The following is a 20,021-nucleotide window of genomic DNA, read 5'->3' as shown; positions in this document are numbered from 1 at the left end:
GATGTAAAGAAGACATGTGGGAAATGTTACTTAATATTTTTGTGTGGTACGACTGTCTGGATTAGAGGGATAATGTAAAAAGTTTGAAAATTGCACATTTTTAAAAAATTTTACTCAAATTTCTGATATTTTTTATAAAATAAAGCTAAAATATGTCAACCCAAGTTTACCATTATCATAAAGCATAATATGTCACATAAAAAACAATCTCAAAACCAATGGGATATGTTGAAGCATTCCAGAGTTATTGCTACATAAATTGGCTATGGTCAGATTTTTAAAAAAAATTGTCTCAGTCATTAAGGGGCTAAATGCGCAAGCACAGCATTTAAAATAGAAGGCAAGTCGCTGAAGGTTCAGTGACCTGTTATTGAAACCAGGAATGATGACGATGAGGCCAGAGCACCCACCCATAGGCCCACCCCTGAGCATGAGCATCACATTAACTCAAAACTGCAAACACAGATTAAACAAAAACCACAAGACTAGTTTCTTCAACCCAGGTATCATATTAATCAGTGTAACAGCGCCAGTCTGACAATATCTGTAGTTTACTTAGCAAAATCCTGATGACAGGTTGGCTTTAAAGGTGTTATCCAGTAAAAACACTGGCAGGACAGGTGTTAACTTGATGATCAGTGGGTGTCTGACCATTGAGACCTTCATCAGTCACCAGAGTAGGACAATTTTATCCCCATTACAAAATGGTGCATGAGGTGAGCTGTCCAACCACAGATTTATTTATTCTCAATGAGGCTGCAAAAAAATTGGCGCAGGACCCTGTGGTTGGACCCCCATGATCAACAAGAAGTCACCTCTCCTATAGATAGACGATGTCTAGTTAACACAAGTGAATTCCTTTATGGGTTTCCTGTAATGACCAGTAAAACTCAATCCTACTCAGTGCCACAGTTACATATTGTTTTAGGGTAGAGTACTCATAAAAACAGCAGAATTATAACTATTGATCTGCTTTATTCTTTCTTTTTGGCTATCATAGAAATGGCACAGTATATTTTTAATGAATAGATAGTCTGGTCTGCTGTTATCATTATATGTTTACCCTAAATTACAGTGTCTAAATAAAAAAGGCAAATATAAGTGATTATGACTTCAAAGGAGAGATGCCATTTTAAATAGAAACTTGCATTTTTTACTTTTTGGAGGGCTAAACACAATAATAAAGATGAACAGCCTTTCATAAAAGGCATCTAAATACTACAGCACTTTACTTGCTGAAATGCAGAATTCACTTGCATCTGTTAATAATTAATGGATTTTTAGATTCCGTTCTGTTTTTTTTTTTTTATATTTTAATCTTACAAAGTTGAATGGAAAATAAAAGTTGTCAGGTGTTTAATGGATGAGGAAGATGCCAAGGCTGGCAAGAAGAGCAGTTTCTAGTGTCAATTTTGCCACTAGCAAAAATATGTCGTCTCTGGGCCCGCTGACAAGTCTTAAGCAGAACCATTTCTGGCTTAAAGACGACTTTTCAGTTATAAGGGAAACATAAAAAGTGAAAGTACAAGAAATTATAAAACTGTTCTCAAATACATGTTATTAGCAAATCTGTTGGTTTTCCTGAGTATTAGAGGGATGAAGGTTTTACTTTTACTTTACCAGAGTGAGTGCAAAATCTGGAGGGGTGAGTAATGGAGCGGATTCCATTCATCATTTCAACTGTGAAATTTAGCATTGTGCTCATGCAATATTTAACAACAAAAAAATCACAAAGAACAAAAAAAAAAAAAAGAATATATTAATCCAAGAAATACATTTGTGTGTATATATACAGTGGGTACGGAAAGTATTCAGACCCCTTTAAAATGTTCACTCTGTTTCATTGCAGCCATTTGGTAAATTCAAAAAAGTTCATTTCACATTAATGTACACTCTGCACCCCACATCTTCACTGAAAAAACAGAAATGTAGAAATTTTTGAAAATTCAATAAGAAAGAAAAACTGAAATATCCTCTGGTCATAAGTATTCAGACCCTTTGCTCAGATACTCATATTTAAGTCACATGCTGTCCATTTCCTTGTGAGCCTCCTTGAGATGGTTCTACTCCTTCATTGGAGTCCAGCTGTATTTCTGATAGGACTTGTTTTGGAAAGACACACACCTGTCTATATAAGACCTCACAGCTCACAGTGCATGTCAGACCAAATGAGAATCATGAGGTCAAAGGAACTGGCCAGGGAGCTCAGAGACAGAATTGTGGCAAGGCACAGATCTGGCCAAGGTTACAACAGAATTTCTGCAGTACTCAAGACTCCAAAGAGCAAAGTGGCCTCCATAATCCTTAAATGGAATAAGTTTGGGACCAAAAGAAGTCTTCCTAGACCTGTGCAATTGTGGGAGAAGAGCCTAAAAGAAGAGGTAAAAAAGAACCCCAAGAACACTGTGGCCGAGCTTCAGAGATGCAGTAGTAAGAAAGTTCCACAAAGTCAACCATCACTGCAGCCCTCCACCAGTCGGACCTTTATGGCAGAGTGGCCTGACGGAAGCCTCTCCTCAGTGTAAGACATATGAAAGCCTGCAAAGAGTTTGCTAAAAAAAAAAAAACACATGAAGGACTTCCAGACCATGAGAAATAAGATTCTCTGGTCTGATGAGACGAAGATAGACCTTTTTGGTGATAATTCAAAGCTGTATGTGTGGAGAAAACCAGGCACTGCTCATCACCTGCCCAATACAATCCCAACAGTGAAACATGGTGGTGGCAGCATCATGCTATGGGGGTAGTTTTCAGCAGCAAGGACAGGACGACTGGTTGCCATTGAAGAAAACACGAATGCGGCAAAATACAGAGATATCCTGGATGGAAACCTCTTCCAGAATGCTCTGGACCTCAGACTTGGCCGAAGGTTCACATTCCAACAAGACAATGACCCTAAGCACACAGCTAAAATAAAGGAGTGGCTTCAGAACAACTCTGTGACCATTCTTGACTGGCCCAGCCAGAGCCCTGGCCTAAACCCAATTGAGCATCTCTGGAGAGACCTGAAAATGGCTGTCCACCAACGTTCACCATCCAACCTGACGGAACTGGACAGGATCTGCAAGGAAGAATGACAGAGGATCCCCAAATCCAGGTGTGAAAAACTTGTTGCATGATTCCCAAGAAAACTTATGGCTGTACTAGCTCAAAACGGTGTTCTACTCAATACTGAGCAAAGGGTCTGAATCCTTATGACCATGTGATATTTCAGTTATTCTTTTTTAATAAATTTGCAACAATTACATTTGTTTTCTTTCAGTCAAGATGGGGTGCAGAGTGTACGATAATGAAAAAAAAAAATTATATAATGTATATATATCTCTCTCTCTCTCTCTCTCTCTATCTCTCACCCACTGAAAACGTCATCTTGTTCCACTAACAGGCCACCATACTGCTCCATAAGCGGAAAATTAAAAACGAGAAAGTTATAGCTCTCAGAATAAAGTGAAGCAAAAATTATTTTTATTAAAAGTTTTCTATTGTGTGAAAGCACCAAAACATTGGAAAAAAAAAAGATAGAAATGGGGTATTGCGGTAATCGTACTGGCACAAAGAATAAAGCTGCTTTATCAATTTTACCAAGCATGAAAAAGCATTAAAAAAAAACAATTCCTAAATTACTCACGTGAAAACTTGTTTTTTGTGGGACGAGTTGACATTTTGATTGCTACCATTTTCAGTTACATGACTTTTTTATCAATTTCAATGGCGTAAAAAATAAATAAAACCAATTGACCTGCTGTTGATTTGTTCATTCTGCTTCCCAAAGATCGAAGTAAAGCTCGGCTCACATTTATTCTGCGCTGAGCGCTTACACTAGGGTTTCCATGAAAATCTCTGAAATACGTGATTGATGGAAATTTCAGTGACAGATGGAGACACTGTGGAAGCTGTCTGGCCTATGATCCGGGGGTGTCAGTCTTTGTAGGTGTGCATAAAATCTCAATCAGCCACAGTTTTGTGCACTTCTGAAAAGGACACTGCTGAACAGAGGCGCCAGACAGAGTACAGAGTAACTCTGCTGCCTTATTATAGTGAGTGACTCCCTTGGGTTTCATCTGAATAACAACACTCCGAGATCTAGATGGAAACTCCAATATAAGTGGTCAGCATAGAGCGCCAGATAAACGTGTTCCCAAATATTATGTAAAATGTTCCAAATAAAATCTTCAACTCTATCCACAAAAAAAGCAAGTCCCGGCTCTGGTCTGTCATCTGTTAACGGAAATATAGGGGGCTTCCACGTTACTGATAGCACAAAGGCTCTGGAAAAGAGCTATGGCTCCTTGCCCCCAAAAAAAGATTCAGCAAATTCTGTGCTCCCACATCCAAATGTCCCCTTCCTTCTGAGCACCACAGTGGGCCTAAACCACATTTAGTATTCACGTTTGGTATTTCTATAGCAATGAGAGCCCACCTAATTTACGGGCGCATGTCTCCAGAAGCATTAGATGGGCACCACAACGTACTGGTAATTACAACTTACTGTGCACTACAATGGTAGTTTGCAATTTTAACCCCTTCATGACCTTGGGATTTTTCGTTTTTCCGTGTTCGTTTTTCACTCCCCTCCTTCCCAGAGCCATAACTTTTTATTTTTCCGTCAATTTGGACATGTGAGGGCTTATTTTTTGCGGGACGAGTTGTACTTTTGAACGACATCATTGGTTTTACCATGACGTGTACTAGAAAACGGGAAAAAAATTCCAAGTGCGGTGAAATTGCAAAAAAAGTGCAATCCCACGCTTGTTTTTTGCTTGGCTTTTTTGCTAGGTTCACTAAATGCTAAAACTGATCTGCCATTATGATTCTCAAGGTCACTACGAGTTCATAGACACCTAACATGACTAGGTTATTTTTTACTTAAGTGGTGAAAACAAATTCCAAACTTTGCTAAAAATAAAAATTGCGCCATTTTCCGATACTCGTAGCATCTCCATTTTTCATGATCTGGGGTCGGTTGAGGGGTTATTTTTTGCGTGCCGAGCTGGCGTTTTTAATTATTCCAATTCGGTGCAGATACGTTCTTTTGATCGCCCGTTATTGCATTTTAATGCAATGTCGTGGCGACCAAAAAAACGTAATTCTGGCGTTTCGATTTTTTTTCTCGTTACGTTGTTTAGCGATCAGGTTAATGCTTTTTTTTATTGATAGATCGGGCGATTCTGAAGGCGGCGATACCAAATATGTGTAGGTTTGATTTTTTTTTTTATTGATTTATTTTGATTGGGGCGAAAGGGGGGTGAATTAAACTTTTATATTTTTTTTATATTTTTTTTCACATTTTTTTTAACTTTTTTTTTTTTTTTTAACTTTTGCCATGCTTCAATAGCCTCTATGGGAGGCTAGAAGCAGGCACAACCCGATCGCCCCTGCTACATAGCAGCGATCTGATGTTCGCTGCTATGCAGCAGAATTGCAGGTGTGCTGTGAGCGCCGACCACAGGGTGGCACTCACAGCTACCGGCGATCAGTAACCATAGAGGTCTCAAGGACCTCTATGGTTACTATTCTGCAGCATCGCCGTCCTCGGATCATGTGACGGGGGTCGGCGATGACGTCATTTCCGGCCGCCCGGCCGGATGCGGTAGTTAAATGCCACTGTCTGCGTTTGACAGCGGCATTTAACTAGTTAATAGCGGCGGGTGAATTGCGATTTTGTGCTATTGCGGGCACATGTCATCTGTTCAAAACAGCTGACATGTCCCGGCTTTGATGCGGGCTCACCCGCAGGGGAGCGGACCTCAGACGTACTATCCCGTCCGAGGTCAGTAAGGGGTTAACTCAGCAAAATTCACTGCTGATTGTTTATTAAACAAAAAAACAAAAACACCCATTAATTCAAAACTAGATGGTGACCCGATTCTAACGCATCGGGTATCCTAGAATATGTGTGTATGCATGTATATAGCAACCACATAGTGTATAGCACAGGCCACGTACCAAACAGTGTATAACACAGCCCACGCAGTATATAACATTGCCCACGTAATACATAGCAGCCACGTAGTATATAGCACAGCCCACGCAGTACATAGCACTGGCCACGCAGTACATAGCACTGGCCACGCAGTACATAGCACTGGCCACGCAGTACATAGCACTGGCCACGCAGTACATAGCACTGGCCACGCAGTACATAGCACTGGCCACGCAGTACATAGCACTGGCCACGCAGTACATAGCACTGGCCACGCAGTACATAACACTGGCCACGCAGTACATAACACTGGCCACGCAGTACATAACACTGGCCACGCAGTACATAACACTGGCCACGCAGTACATAACACTGGCCACGCAGTACATAACACTGGCCACGCAGTACATAACACTGGCCACGCAGTACATAACACTGGCCACGCAGTACATAACACTGGCCACGCAGTACATAACACTGGCCACGCAGTATATAACACTGGCCACGCAGTATATAACACTGGCCACGCAGTATATAACACTGGCCACGCAGTATATAACACTGGCCACGCAGTATATAACACTGGCCACGCAGTATATAACACTGGCCACGCAGTATATAACACTGGCCACGCAGTATATAACACTGGCCACGCAGTATATAACACTGGCCACGCAGTATATAACACTGGCCATGCAGTATATAACACTGGCCACGCAGTATATAACACTGGCCACGTAATATATAGCACAGCCCACACAGTATATAACACAGCCCACATAGTATATAACAGCCCACGCAGTATCTAACACAGGCCACGTAGTATATAGCAGCCACGCAGTATATAACACAGCCCACGTAGTATATAGCAGTGTGGGAACCATAACCCTGTAAAAAAAAAATTAAAATAAAAAATAGTTCTTTACTCACCCTCGCGAGACCGCCAAGTCTTCTGGGTAATTTCGCAATGCATCTCTGGGAACGGAAGCTGGCAGCAGCCGCGCGCCTCAGCTGATGACGGAAGGTGAGAATAGCTGTTTTTTTGGTTTTTTATTATTTTTAAACATATATTTTTTTACTATTGATGCTGCATAGGCAGCATCAATAGTAAAAAGTTGGTCACACGGGGTTAATAGCAGCGTTAACGAAGTGCGCTACCCGCGGCATAACGCAGTCCGTTAACGCTGTCATTAACCCTGTGTGAGCGCTGAGTGGAGGGGAGTATGGAGCGGGCACCGGGCACTGACTGGACGGGAGTAGGGAGGGACTAATTCTCGGCCGGACTGTGCCCGTCGCTGATTGGTCGCGGCAGCCAGGACAGGCAGCTGGCGAGACCAATCAGCAACGCGGGATTTCCGTGACGGAAGTTGCAGACAGACAGACGGAAGTACCCCTTAGACAATTATATATATTGATCATCACTAGGGTTGAGCGACCTTTAGTTTTTTAGGGTCGAGTCGGGTTTTGTGAAACCCGACTGTCTTAAAAGTCGAGTCGAGTGAAATCGGCCGACCACCGTGAAAAGTCGGGTTTCGGCCGAAACACGAAACCCAATGAAGAATCAATCTCTCTCTCTCTCTCTCTCTCATTATTTCTTCATTACCCAATGGTATCAAATTGTGTGACACACCTGTAAAGTTAATATGATCAACACACACTTAGATGAATTAATTAACAGGTGTAATTTGTAAAATGGGGTCACTTATGGGGGGGGGTTCTGCTTACCCTGCTTAGCCCTTACGGGCTCTACCAATGTGATATGGCACCCTCAAACTCGTCCGGCAAAACATGAACTCCAATATGGCGCTTTTCCCTTTCTAAGTTTTACACTGCACCTCAAATGTAGTCTTCAACCACATGAGGTATCTGTGTACTCGGGAGAAATTGGACAATAAATTTTGGGGTCAATTTTCTCCTGCGATCCTTTTGAAAATGAAAAAAAAAAAATTATTATTTTTTTTTTTTTTTTTTTTTTTTTTGGGGCGGGGGTAATATATATATATTTTGCATTCAAAACGTCATACGGCACTCCTTCCCTTTCGAGCCCTGTGGTGCGCTTAAACAGTAGTTTTCCTCCACATATTGAGTATCAGCGTATTCAGGAGAAATTGCGCAACAAATTGTATGGTGCATTTTCTCCTGTTATCCTTGTGAAAGTAAAAACATTTAGGTCTACAGTAACATTTTGGTGAAAAGATGATAAATGTTCATTTTTTCTTCAACATTACAATAATTACCGTGAAGCACCTAAAGAGTTAATAAACTTGAATGTGGTTTTGAGAACCTTGAGGGGTGCAGTATTTAGAATGATGTAAATTTGGGGTATTTTCTGTCATATAGGCCCCTCAAAGTCACTTCAAAAGTGAGGTGGTCTCTACACAAAAAATTATGATTTTTGTATACAGGTCCTTCTCAAAAAATTAGCATATAGTGTTAAATTTCATTATTTACCATAATGTAATGATTACAATTAAACTTTCATATATTATAGATTCATTATCCACCAACTGAAATTTGTCAGGTCTTTTATTGTTTTAATACTGATGATTTTGGCATACAACTCCTGATAACCCAAAAAACCTGTCTCAATAAATTAGCATATTTCACCCGTCCAATCAAATAAAAGTGTTTTTTAATAACAAACAAAAAAACCATCAAATAATAATGTTCAGTTATGCACTCAATACTTGGTCGGGAATCCTTTGGCAGAAATGACTGCTTCAATGCGGCGTGGCATGGAGGCAATCAGCCTGTGACACTGCTGAGATGTTATGGAGGCCCAGGATGCTTCAATAGCGGCCTTAAGCTCATCCAGAGTGTTGGGTCTTGCGTCTCTCAACTTTCTCTTCACAATATCCCACAGATTCTCTATGGGGTGCAGGTCAGGAGAGTTGGCAGGCCAATTGAGCACAGTAATACCATGGTCAGTAAACCATTTACCAGTGGTTTTGGCACTGTGAGCAGGTGCCAGGTCGTGCTGAAAAATGAAATCTTCATCTCCATAAAGCATTTCAGCCGATGGAAGCATGAAGTGCTCCAAAATCTCCTGATAGCTAGCTGCATTGACCCTGCCCTTGATGAAACACAGTGGACCAACACCAGCAGCTGACATAGCACCCCACACCATCACTGACTGTGGGTACTTGACACTGGACTTCAGGCATTTTCTTCTCCCCAGTCTTCCTCCAGACTCTGGCACCTTGATTTCCGAATGACATGCAAAATTTGCTTTCATCAGAAAAAAGTACTTGGGACCACTTAGCAACAGTCCAGTGCTGCTTCTCTGTAGCCCAGGTCAGGCGCTTCTGCCGCTGTTTATGGTTCAAAAGTGGCTTTACCTGGGGAATGCGGCACCTGTAGCCCATTTCCTGCACACGCCTGTGCACGGTGGCTCTGGATGTTTCCACACCAGACTCAGTCCACTGCTTCCTCAGGTTCCCCAAGGTCTGGAATCGGTCCTTCTCCACAATCTTCCTCAGGGTCCGGTCACCTCTTCTCGTTGTACAGCGTTTTCTGCCACATTGTTTCCTTCCAACAGACTTACCATTGAGGTGCCTTGATACAGCACTCTGGGAACAGCCTATTTGTTGAGAAATTTCTTTCTGGGTCTTACCCTCTTGCTTGAGGGTGTCAATGATGGCCTTCTTGACATCTGTCAGGTCGCTAGTCTTACCCATGATGGGGGTTTTGAGTAATGAACCAGGCAGGGAGTTTTTAAAAGCCTCAGGTATCTTTTGCATGTGTTTAGAGTTAATTAGTTGATTCAGAAGATTTGGGTAATAGGTCGTTTAGAGAACCTTTTCTTGATATGCTAATTTATTGAGACAGGTTTTTTGGGTTTTCAGGAGTTGTATGCCAAAATCATCAGTATTAAAACAATAAAAGACCTGACAAACTTCAGTTGGTGGATAATGAATCTATAATATATGAAAGTTTAATTGTAATCATTACATTATGGTAAATAATGAAATTTTACACTATATGCTAATTTTTTGAGAAGGACCTGTATTTGGTTGTAAAAAAGAGAAATCTCTAGTCAACTTTTAACGCTTATAACTTCTTAGACAAAAATTAACTATTTTGTCTGACATAACTCTCTGATTTAAGGGCATAAAAATTAAAGTTCGAAAATTGCAATATTTTCTAACTTTGACAAATTTCCAATATTTTCACAAATAAACACAAGTCGTATAAAAAAAAATTACCACAATCATGAAGTACAATATAACAATCTCAGAATCACTGGGATCCGTTGAAGCGTTCCAGAGTTAAGACCTCATAAAGTGACATTGGTCAGAATTGAAAAAATTGGCCTGGTTAGGTGAAGGTGAATGGCTTAAAGGGAAAGGGAACCTGACTGCTTGATACACAGGAAGCATGTGTTAGACACTGGGTACATAATTTTACTCAAGTATGTTTACCTTAAATGCTGCAGTGTTTTAGAGAAAAATATACTTTAGAAGCAGTCAGGGAACCAAGTCGCACAAAACACTAGTTGGACAGGGGGGTCCCCAGCAGCTTCTCTCCGCCTTCTGCCATAGAGTAACAGTTCTCTCTCTCTATACACTCACACAGGAAGAGACCTGTCGATCACTGGCAGCGGGAAGGGAGAGGCTGCAAGGGACCTGACCAATCAGATTAGTCTACAGCGCTCCAGTGTCTTTTAAGGTGAGTTTTTCTCCTGAAACGCTGAATCATATCTGAATGTATCAGCATGCATCAATTCATAAAATTCCTGATTGATGACCAGGTAAAATAATAGTTTTGCTTGCCAAGACAAAGTCCGAAATGCAATATTATTTAGCCTTCAACAGTGTTTTTTAGATTAAGGTAGTTTCCTCTACTGATAAATCTGCATCTACGAAGGGTCAGTCACTAGCATGCATTCACTTAGAAAGCAGTGGTGTGCTAAATGTTTGGCAGTAAAATGCCAAAATCAAATGTCCACAAATTCTCTTGGATGAAATGCATATGCTAAGCAACACCAGTGGCTCTGGAGGGCCCTTGCATTTCCAATCTACACACTTGTCATTCTTGTCCAACTTTAAATGCCATACAAACGTTAACACCTTCATGACATCCAATGTACAGTACATATGCTGTATGGTGCAAGTCGGAAGCGGGTGTATGGAGTGGTCCATAAATCCTTCTGAAGGGGTTAAATCAATTTACAGGCAGGAGCTGTGCTAAAGCACTCGCTCGTGCCTGTATCCCCGGGTACTGAAAGGAAAGCTGGGTGATCTGTACTTACATTGAGTCACGGTGAGGCGCCCTCTGCTGGATGTCCTCATGAACTGGAGCCTTGGAAAAGTTCCCACGCTCGAGTTCATATGAGTTCATCCACCAGAGGGCGCCTCACCGCAACTCAATGTAAGTACAGATCACCCAGCTTTCCTTTCAGCACCCGGGGATTACAGGCACGAGCGAGTGCTTTAGCGCAGCTCCTGCCTGTAAATTGATTTAACCCCTTCAGAAGGATTTACATCGTGGGACCTGACAGATCCTCGGATGGTATGTATATTGTGGGTTTATTATTTTGCCAAGCGAGGGTCTTCAGGTGGATTGAGAGAGCAATAAAATACTAAAACAACCTGTGTGTTTATTTCATTAAAATAATTTTTAATAGTGTGTGTGTGTGTGTGTGTGTGTGTGTGTGTGTGTGTGTGTGTGTGTGTGTGTGTGTGTTTTAACCCTTTCAGACAATTGGAATAATAATGGATAGGTGTCATAATTGACGCCTCTCCATTATTAATCAGGCTTAATGTGACCTTACAATAGCAAGGTGACATTAACCCTTCATTACCCCATATCCCACTGCTACCCGGGAGTGGGAAGAGAGTGGCCAAGTGCCAGAATAGGCGCATCTTCCATGTGCCTTTTCTGGGGTGGCTGGGGGCAGATGTTTGTAGCCAGGGGGGCCAATAACCATGGACCCTCTCTAGGCTATTAATATCTGCCCTCAGTCACTGGCTTTACCACTCTGGCGGAGAAAATTGCGCGGGAGCCCACGCCAATTTTTTCCGCCATTTAACCCTTTATTTTAGCAGCTACAGCAACCAAATTTTGCACATACACACTACTAACATTAGTAGTGAGGAATATGCAAAAAAAAGGGGGAAATGAGATGGTTTACTGTATGTAAACCATGTCTCATATCATGTCGGGTTTGGGAAGGAGAAATGAGAAGCCGGCAATTGAATTACCGGCTTTTCACATATATCGCGCTGAATTAAATATAAATACAGATTATATATATGTGTCTCAATGACATATATATACAGGTCCTTCTCAAAAAATTAGCATATAGTGTTAAATTTCATTATTTACCATAATGTAATGATTACAATTAAACTTTCATATATTATAGATTCATTATCCACCAACTGAAGTTTGTCAGGTCTTTTATTGTTTTAATACTGATGATTTTGGCATACAACTCCTGAAAACCCAAAAAACCTGTCTCAATAAATTAGCATATCAAGAAAAGGTTCTCTAAACGACCTATTACCCAAATCTTCTGAATCAACTAATTAACTCTAAACACATGCAAAAGATACCTGAGGCTTTTAAAAACTCCCTGCCTGGTTCATTACTCAAAACCCCCATCATGGGTAAGACTAGCGACCTGACAGATGTCAAGAAGGCCATCATTGACACCCTCAAGCAAGAGGGTAAGACCCAGAAAGAAATTTCTCAACAAATAGGCTGTTCCCAGAGTGCTGTATCAAGGCACCTCAATGGTAAGTCTGTTGGAAGGAAACAATGTGGCAGAAAACGCTGTACAACGAGAAGAGGTGACCGGACCCTGAGGAAGATTGTGGAGAAGGACCGATTCCAGACCTTGGGGAACCTGAGGAAGCAGTGGACTGAGTCTGGTGTGGAAACATCCAGAGCCACCGTGCACAGGCGTGTGCAGGAAATGGGCTACAGGTGCCGCATTCCCCAGGTAAAGCCACTTTTGAACCATAAACAGCGGCAGAAGCGCCTGACCTGGGCTACAGAGAAGCAGCACTGGACTGTTGCTAAGTGGTCCCAAGTACTTTTTTCTGATGAAAGCAAATTTTGCATGTCATTCGGAAATCAAGGTGCCAGAGTCTGGAGAAAGACTGGGGAGAAGGAAATGCCAAAATGCCTGAAGTCCAGTGTCAAGTACCCACAGTCAGTGATGGTGTGGGGTGCCATGTCAGCTGCTGGTGTTGGTCCACTGTGTTTCATCAAGGGCAGGGTCAATGCAGCTGAAATGCTTTATGGAGATGAAGATTTCATTTTCCAGCACGACCTGGCACCTGCTCACAGTGCCAAAACCACTGGTAAATGGTTTACTGACCATGGTATTACTGTGCTCAATTGGCCTGCCAACTCTCCTGACCTGAACCCCATAGAGAATCTGTGGGATATTGTGAAGAGAAAGTTGAGAGACGCAAGACCCAACACTCTGGATGAGCTTAAGGCCGCTATTGAAGCATCCTGGGCCTCCATAACATCTCAGCAGTGTCACAGGCTGATTGCCTCCATGCCACGCCCCATTGAAGCAGTCATTTCTGCCAAAGGATTCCCGACCAAGTATTGAGTGCATAACTGAACATTATTATTTGATGGTTTTTTTGTTTGTTATTAAAAAACACTTTTATTTGATTGGACGGGTGAAATATGCTAATTTATTGAGACAGGTTTTTTGGGTTATCAGGAGTTGTATGCCAAAATCATCAGTATTAAAACAATAAAAGACCTGACAAATTTCAGTTGGTGGATAATGAATCTATAATATATGAAAGTTTAATTGTAATCATTACATTATGGTAAATAATGAAATTTAACACTATATGCTAATTTTTTGAGAAGGACCTGTATATACTGTATATGTTTTAACGGACATTTGAGCACATAAATCCATTAGATGTCGGTTTTGCAAGCCTGCGAGAAAATATCGCAGTACGGATGCCATACGGATTACATACGGAGGATGCCATGCGCAAAATACGCTGACACACCCTGCCTACGGAGGACATACGGATCACTATTTTGGGAACATTTGTCCGTATTACGGCCGTAAAAAACGGACCGTATTGTCTTACGCTGAGTGTGACGCCGGCCTAAGACGCAATTTTTTCCCAAAAAATTTTGGGGGGAAATGGGGGTGCGTCTTATAGTCGGAATGTACGGTACTTACACTTAGCGTGGTGGCAGCAGGAGTTGGGCGATTCTTTCGGTGGTCCTTGTCCGACCCTGCAGGGCGATGCTGGCGCGGCGGTGCTCGGTGGTATCTGGGGCTCCGGCCTTTCTATTGCCTCGATGCTGTGGCCCCCTGGAAAATGGCCCTCGGAGACGACACATGTGCAGATTGAGATCTCGGCTCAGAGAGCTCGTTGCCAAGATCTCAATCTGTGCATGCGCCGCCACCGGCGGCCACTTTCCCAGAGGCCTCAACATCGAGGCAATAGAAGTGTTGGGGCTCCGGGCTAAGAGGAAATATCGTGGGAACCCCCAGCACCACCAAGCACTGCTGCACCATCATCACCCTGTAGTGTTGGACATCAGAAAATGTCGCCGGAGCCCCCCACACCATCGATCACCACCGAACCTGCCACACCAGGCTGGGATGGGAGCGAGATCATCGCCTTGCAGCATTGGATCACTGGAAGAATTGCCCGACTCCTGGTGCCACCAGTGCTGCCAATCCCCCTCCCCCGGGTAAGCTGAATTCAGGACTGTAAGACGGACCTCTTTTGACACTTTAATTTTTTTTCACCATTTTCTTTCTGAAAATTTGGAATGCGTCCTATAGTCTGGTGCGTTTTATAGTCCGAAAAATACAGTAATAATAATACTAACACTGTTTTAAGAAATTAAATAATGGAAAAAAAAAATTCAAATCACTCCCCTTTTCCCCCCATTAAAAATAAAGATAATAATAATAATAATAATAATAATAATAATAATAATAATAATAATAATAATAATAATAATAATAATAATAATAAAACAAATATAAAAAACACGCACTAGCACAGTGTTCAGAAAAGTCAGATCTATCAAAATCTTAAAATTAACTCGAACAGTAAGCAACGTAAACGGAGAAAAAAAAAAATTAGGTCAAAATTACTTTTCTATTTTTTGGTGGCTGCAATTCCACAAAAAATACTGTAAGAAGCATCTATCCCAAAAAGGTATCAATAAAAATGTCATCTCATCCCCCAAAAGTATAAGCAGTCACACAGCCCTAGTGGTCAAAAAATAAAAACAATACGAGTTTCTGAAAATGGCAAAACAACTTAAGAAATTTTTTTTTATTCTGCATAATTTGGCTTTGTCACCACTAAAATAACTAAAAATACTGGACTTTGTTTGGTGGTGAGCAGAATCATATTACGAGGTTATTTTCACCACAAAATGTATACCATATTCCCCAAAAAACATACACTATGTGGTAAAATGAATGGTATCATCCAAAAGAACAACTCGTCATGCAAAAAACAAGCCCTCCTATGTGTACATGGACAGAAAAATAAAAGTAATGGCTCTAGGAAGAAGGGGAGGAAAACTGAAAAGCACAAAAATGAAACCTGGCCCAGTCATGAAGGGGTTAAAAAAAAACAAAAAAAAAACCCTGTATACTGCCCTCACCTATCCCTTGCCATTTCCACATTGAATCTGCCCAATCTTCTGATCACAGTAGCCAACTGCTTCCCATAGTAGTGATGTACTACATTAGTCATGTGACCTTGTATTGAATTATCACCACTGCAGCAGGAAGTAGAAAGCAGTTGGTGAGGACACTAGTGATGGGGAGTCCGGCTCTTTTTGGTGATCTGGCTCACCAGAAAAAAAGATCCGGCTCTTTTGGATCCTAAATGGATCCCTATTAAATGTGTTAACAATAGGTGAACACATATGTAAGAGGACATTAATGTGGCCTAAACCCCACCGACTCATGCAGTCAACCAATTCATAAGTGGGCGTAGTTTGGTTCGGGTGGGTGAAGCTATAACAGGTTAATACCAGAATTTTACACCCTGTGGGTGCCGGCACCCATCGTTCACAGTAGGGAGACAGCTATTTGTCTTGGTCGTTCGCGAATGAACCATCACTATTGGTGACTAGGCGAGTTTGGAATAGGACGGGCTGGAGAGGGGGATCAGTGGGCCAAGTATATCTTTTTCTTCATTCTTACACACCAATCTGGGTGGTTTTTTAAAAAAACGCATTGTCACCTGACTAGCCTTTTAACCACGGATTTTAAAAAAATAAAACACTTACAGTGTGTGACCCCAGCCAAAGTCTGATAGAAAGTAGGAGTGTCACTGTCGTCAGTAAGTGTTACAAAGACTCCTCCAGACAACAACCATCGGGAAAATGTAAATGCATCTTTATTCTGAAGCAGCCAATTTCGAAACTTTTCGTAGTTCACCTTTTCACCCTAAAAAAAAAATATATATATTTTAATTGTCAGTAAGCACTAGATTTCATACTATGTGATAACCAAATCCAAGCAGAGGGAAGAGTGAAAACAGAGAGAAAAGTCAAAACATCATGTAGCGGGAATACTATCTTGCTACCAAACAATTGCAAAACATACATATAAATATATAACAAATAAAACATTCTGATAAAGTTTTGCTTTTAAAAATCAACTTCACAAATCAGAATATGAAAGGTGATGCATGACGACATGAAAACCTACCTCTGCAAAACATTTTTTAAGGGACAATGGGACTTCTCCATCTACAACTGAGAGCATGCTTTCCATGTCCTCCCGAACCACACAGCTTCCTGACTCATTGGAAAACAGGCTAAAAATGTCTGTGAGAAGAAAAAACAAAACAAGAAAAGTCATATACATATACATACAATATACACACACTTCTCATTAAATTAGAATATTATCAAAAAGTCAATTTATTTCAGTTCTTTAATACAAAAAGTGAAACTCATATTATATAGAGTCATTAGAAACAGAGTGATCAATTTTAAGTGTTTATATCTGTTAATATTGATGATTATGGCTTACAGCCAATAAAAACCCAAAAGTCATTATGCCAGTAAATTAGAAAACTTTATAACACCAGCTTGAAAAATGATTTTAAAATCTGAAATGTTGGCCTATTGAAATGTATATTCAGTAAATGTACTCAATACTTGGTCAGGGCTCCTTTTGCATCAATTACTGCATCAATGCGGCGTGGCATGGAGGCAATCAGCCTGTGGCACTGCTGAGGCGTTATGGAATGGAAACCTAGGTTGCTTTGATAATAGCCTTCAGCTGATCTGCATTGTTGGCTCTGGTGTCGCTCATCTTCCTCTTGACAATACCCCATAGATTCTCTATCGGGTTAAGGTCAGTAGAGTTTGCTGGCCAATCAAGCACAGTGATAATGCTGTTTTCAAACCAGGTATTGGTACTTTTGGCAGTGTGGACAGGGGCCAAATCCTGTTGGAGAAAGAAATTTCCATCTCCAAAAGCTTGTCGGCAGAGGGAAGCACGAAGTGGTCTAAAATTTCCTTGTAGATCGCGGCACTGACTTTGGTCTTGATAAAACACAGTGGAACTACACCAGCAGATGACATGGCTTTCCAAACCATCACTGATTGTGGAAACTTCACACTAGACCCTAAGCAGCTTGGATTGTGTGCCTCTCCACTCTTCCTCCAGACTCTGGGACCTTGATTTCCAAATGAAATGTAAAATTTACTTTCATCTGAAAACAACACCTTGGACCACTGAGCAACAGTCCAGTTCTTTTTCTCCTTGGCGAAGGTAAGACGCTTCTGGCGTTGTCTATTGGTCATGAGTAGCTTGACACAAGGAATGCGACACTTGTAGCCCATGTTCTGGATATGTCTATATGTGGTGGCTCTTGAAGCAATGACTCCAGCAGCAGTCGACTCCTTGTGTTTTTCCCCAAAATTTTTGAATGGCCTTTTCTTAACAATCCTTTCAAGGCTGCGGTTATCCCAGTTGCTTGTGCACATTTTTCTACCACACTTTTTCCTTCCACTCACCTTTCCATTAATATGCTTGGATACAGCACTCTGAACAGCCAGCTACTTTAGCAATGACGTGATGTGGCTTACCGTCCTTGTGGAGTGTGCCAATGACTGCCTTCTGGACATCTGTCAAGTAAGCAGTCTTCCCCATGATTGTGGAAGCTACTGAAACAGTCTAAGGGATCTTTTTAAACGCTTAGGAAGCCTTTGAAGGTGTTTTTGTTAATTATTCTAATTTACTGAGATAATGACTTTTTGTTTTTCATGGGTTGTAAGACAATCATCAACATAAACAGAAATAAAACACTTGAAATAGATCACTCTGTTTGTAATTACTATATAATATATAAAGTTTCACTTTTTGTATTTAACAACTGAAATAAATTAACTTTTTGATCATATTCTAATTTTGTGAGAAGCACCTGTATACAGAACGAGCAAGAGAACATGGTGCTGTGGGTTTTTTTTTTGGTAAATAGTAGCTCATCATTAGCCAGACCACTAGTTGCAGTCTAGGAAAATGAAAGAATAAGTGATATTGGGCAGCATTAAAAAATTATTAGGAAGCAAAACATTTCCTATTCACAGTGAAACATTCATTTTTTTTAAACCCATAAGTCAAATTTATTCGGGCTATGACCCTTTCTTGAAAAGTCCGTAATGAATAGTGACACTTACACTTAGCCTTCTCTTCATCTCGGCCTCTCGTTAGAAGAACTAGTCCCACAATCAAGTTATTGAAGTGTAAGCCTTTTGATGTCCCACCAAAAGAGCAGTAAATGACCTAAAACACAACAAAATAGGGACTTTACCAAACATAATAGTTTTGATACACACAGTGCATTATATTCATGTATATTCAATCTTATGTAACCAATAGCCTGAAAATCTTGCTTGACACTGTAATTCTTATCACAATCATAACACAATCACTCTAATGACTTGCATATTTTCATGTTAAATTCATAGCCACAGATATTTCTAAAAATATCGCAGCCTGATAAGTTCAGGAGGTGGGTGATGGTAACGGGGAAAAATAAGTGGCTTATAAGTGGAGACAGAAGCATATTTCTCTGATATATATTACTGTACCAGCTATGACTTGTATTGTTTAAGATTATTGTACTTGTTTTTATTATGTATACCCCTCCTCACATGTAAAGCGCCATGGAATAAATGCGCTATAATAAATAATAATAATAATAATAATTACAATGTTGCTTATATTTCTTTGCACCTCCTATACATAGAACAACTCTGCATAGACGGCGACAACCGTGGTACACGCTGCAAACACATTTCCTGCAGCGGTGCTCCAGGTGCGCCGAACGTTTGTGGAGAAAATCGTTTCTACCCAAAGATTTCATCCATTATAAGTTCATGCTTAAAACATACAACTCTGCGCTTCACTTCTCCAAACAAACCTATTTCAACACCCTCATCACCTCACTGTCCAATAACCTTAAACTTCTCTTTGACACTTTTCATTCCCTACTCAACCCAAGACTGCAGGCCCCAACCACGGATCTCCGCGCTGACGATCTGGCCAATTACTTCAAAGAAAAAATTGACCACATCTGACAGGAAATTATCTCCCAGTCCCTTCTTACCATGCACTGTCCTCCCTCTCCCACTGCATCTAGTTCATTCTCGGACTTTGAACCAGTTACAGAAGAAGAAGTAATCAAGCTCCTTGCATCTTCACGTCCGACCACTTGCTCTGGTGACCCCATTCCGTCACATCGCCTCCAGTCCCTTTTTTCCTGCTGTCACTTCTCGCCTAACAAAAATATTCAACCTCTCTCTTCCGGTATCTTTACCTCCTCATTTAAGCATGCATGCATGCATCCATTACTTAAAACACCATCCCTCGACCAAAACTGTGCCGCTAATTATAGACCTGTCTCTAATCTTCCCTTCATCTCTAAACTCCTCGAACGCCTGGTCCACTCCCGTCTTACCTGCTATCTCTCAGACAACTCTCTTCTCGACCCTCTTCAATCTGGTTTCCGCTCTTTACACTCTACTGAAACTGCCCTCACTAAAGTCTCTAATCTAATGATCTACTAAGAGCTAAATCTAATGGTCACTACTCCATGCTAATTCTCTTGGA

The 20,021-nt window shown here is 41.0% G+C and overlaps 1 protein-coding gene across 2 annotated transcripts in view; it reads right to left on the bottom strand.

The window, feature by feature from the left end:
* USP32 (ubiquitin specific peptidase 32) overlaps positions 1-20,021 on the bottom strand; it is a 278,060-nt gene that overhangs the window by 190,803 nt on the left and 67,236 nt on the right. For both annotated transcript variants that reach the window (XM_077296233.1, XM_077296234.1), the window contains exons 3-5: positions 18,587-18,692; positions 16,605-16,723; positions 16,181-16,340 (exon numbers count right to left, since the gene is read on the bottom strand). In XM_077296233.1, the coding sequence (XP_077152348.1) occupies positions 16,181-16,340; positions 16,605-16,723; positions 18,587-18,692 (385 nt within the window). The remainder of the gene's footprint in view (positions 1-16,180; positions 16,341-16,604; positions 16,724-18,586; positions 18,693-20,021) is intronic.

This window comes from Ranitomeya variabilis, chromosome 3 (assembly GCF_051348905.1).
Source record: "Ranitomeya variabilis isolate aRanVar5 chromosome 3, aRanVar5.hap1, whole genome shotgun sequence".
NCBI lineage: Eukaryota > Metazoa > Chordata > Amphibia > Anura > Dendrobatidae > Ranitomeya > Ranitomeya variabilis.
The sequence above is the reverse complement of the archived record's forward strand: the minus strand, read 5'-3'. Positions and strand labels throughout refer to the sequence as shown.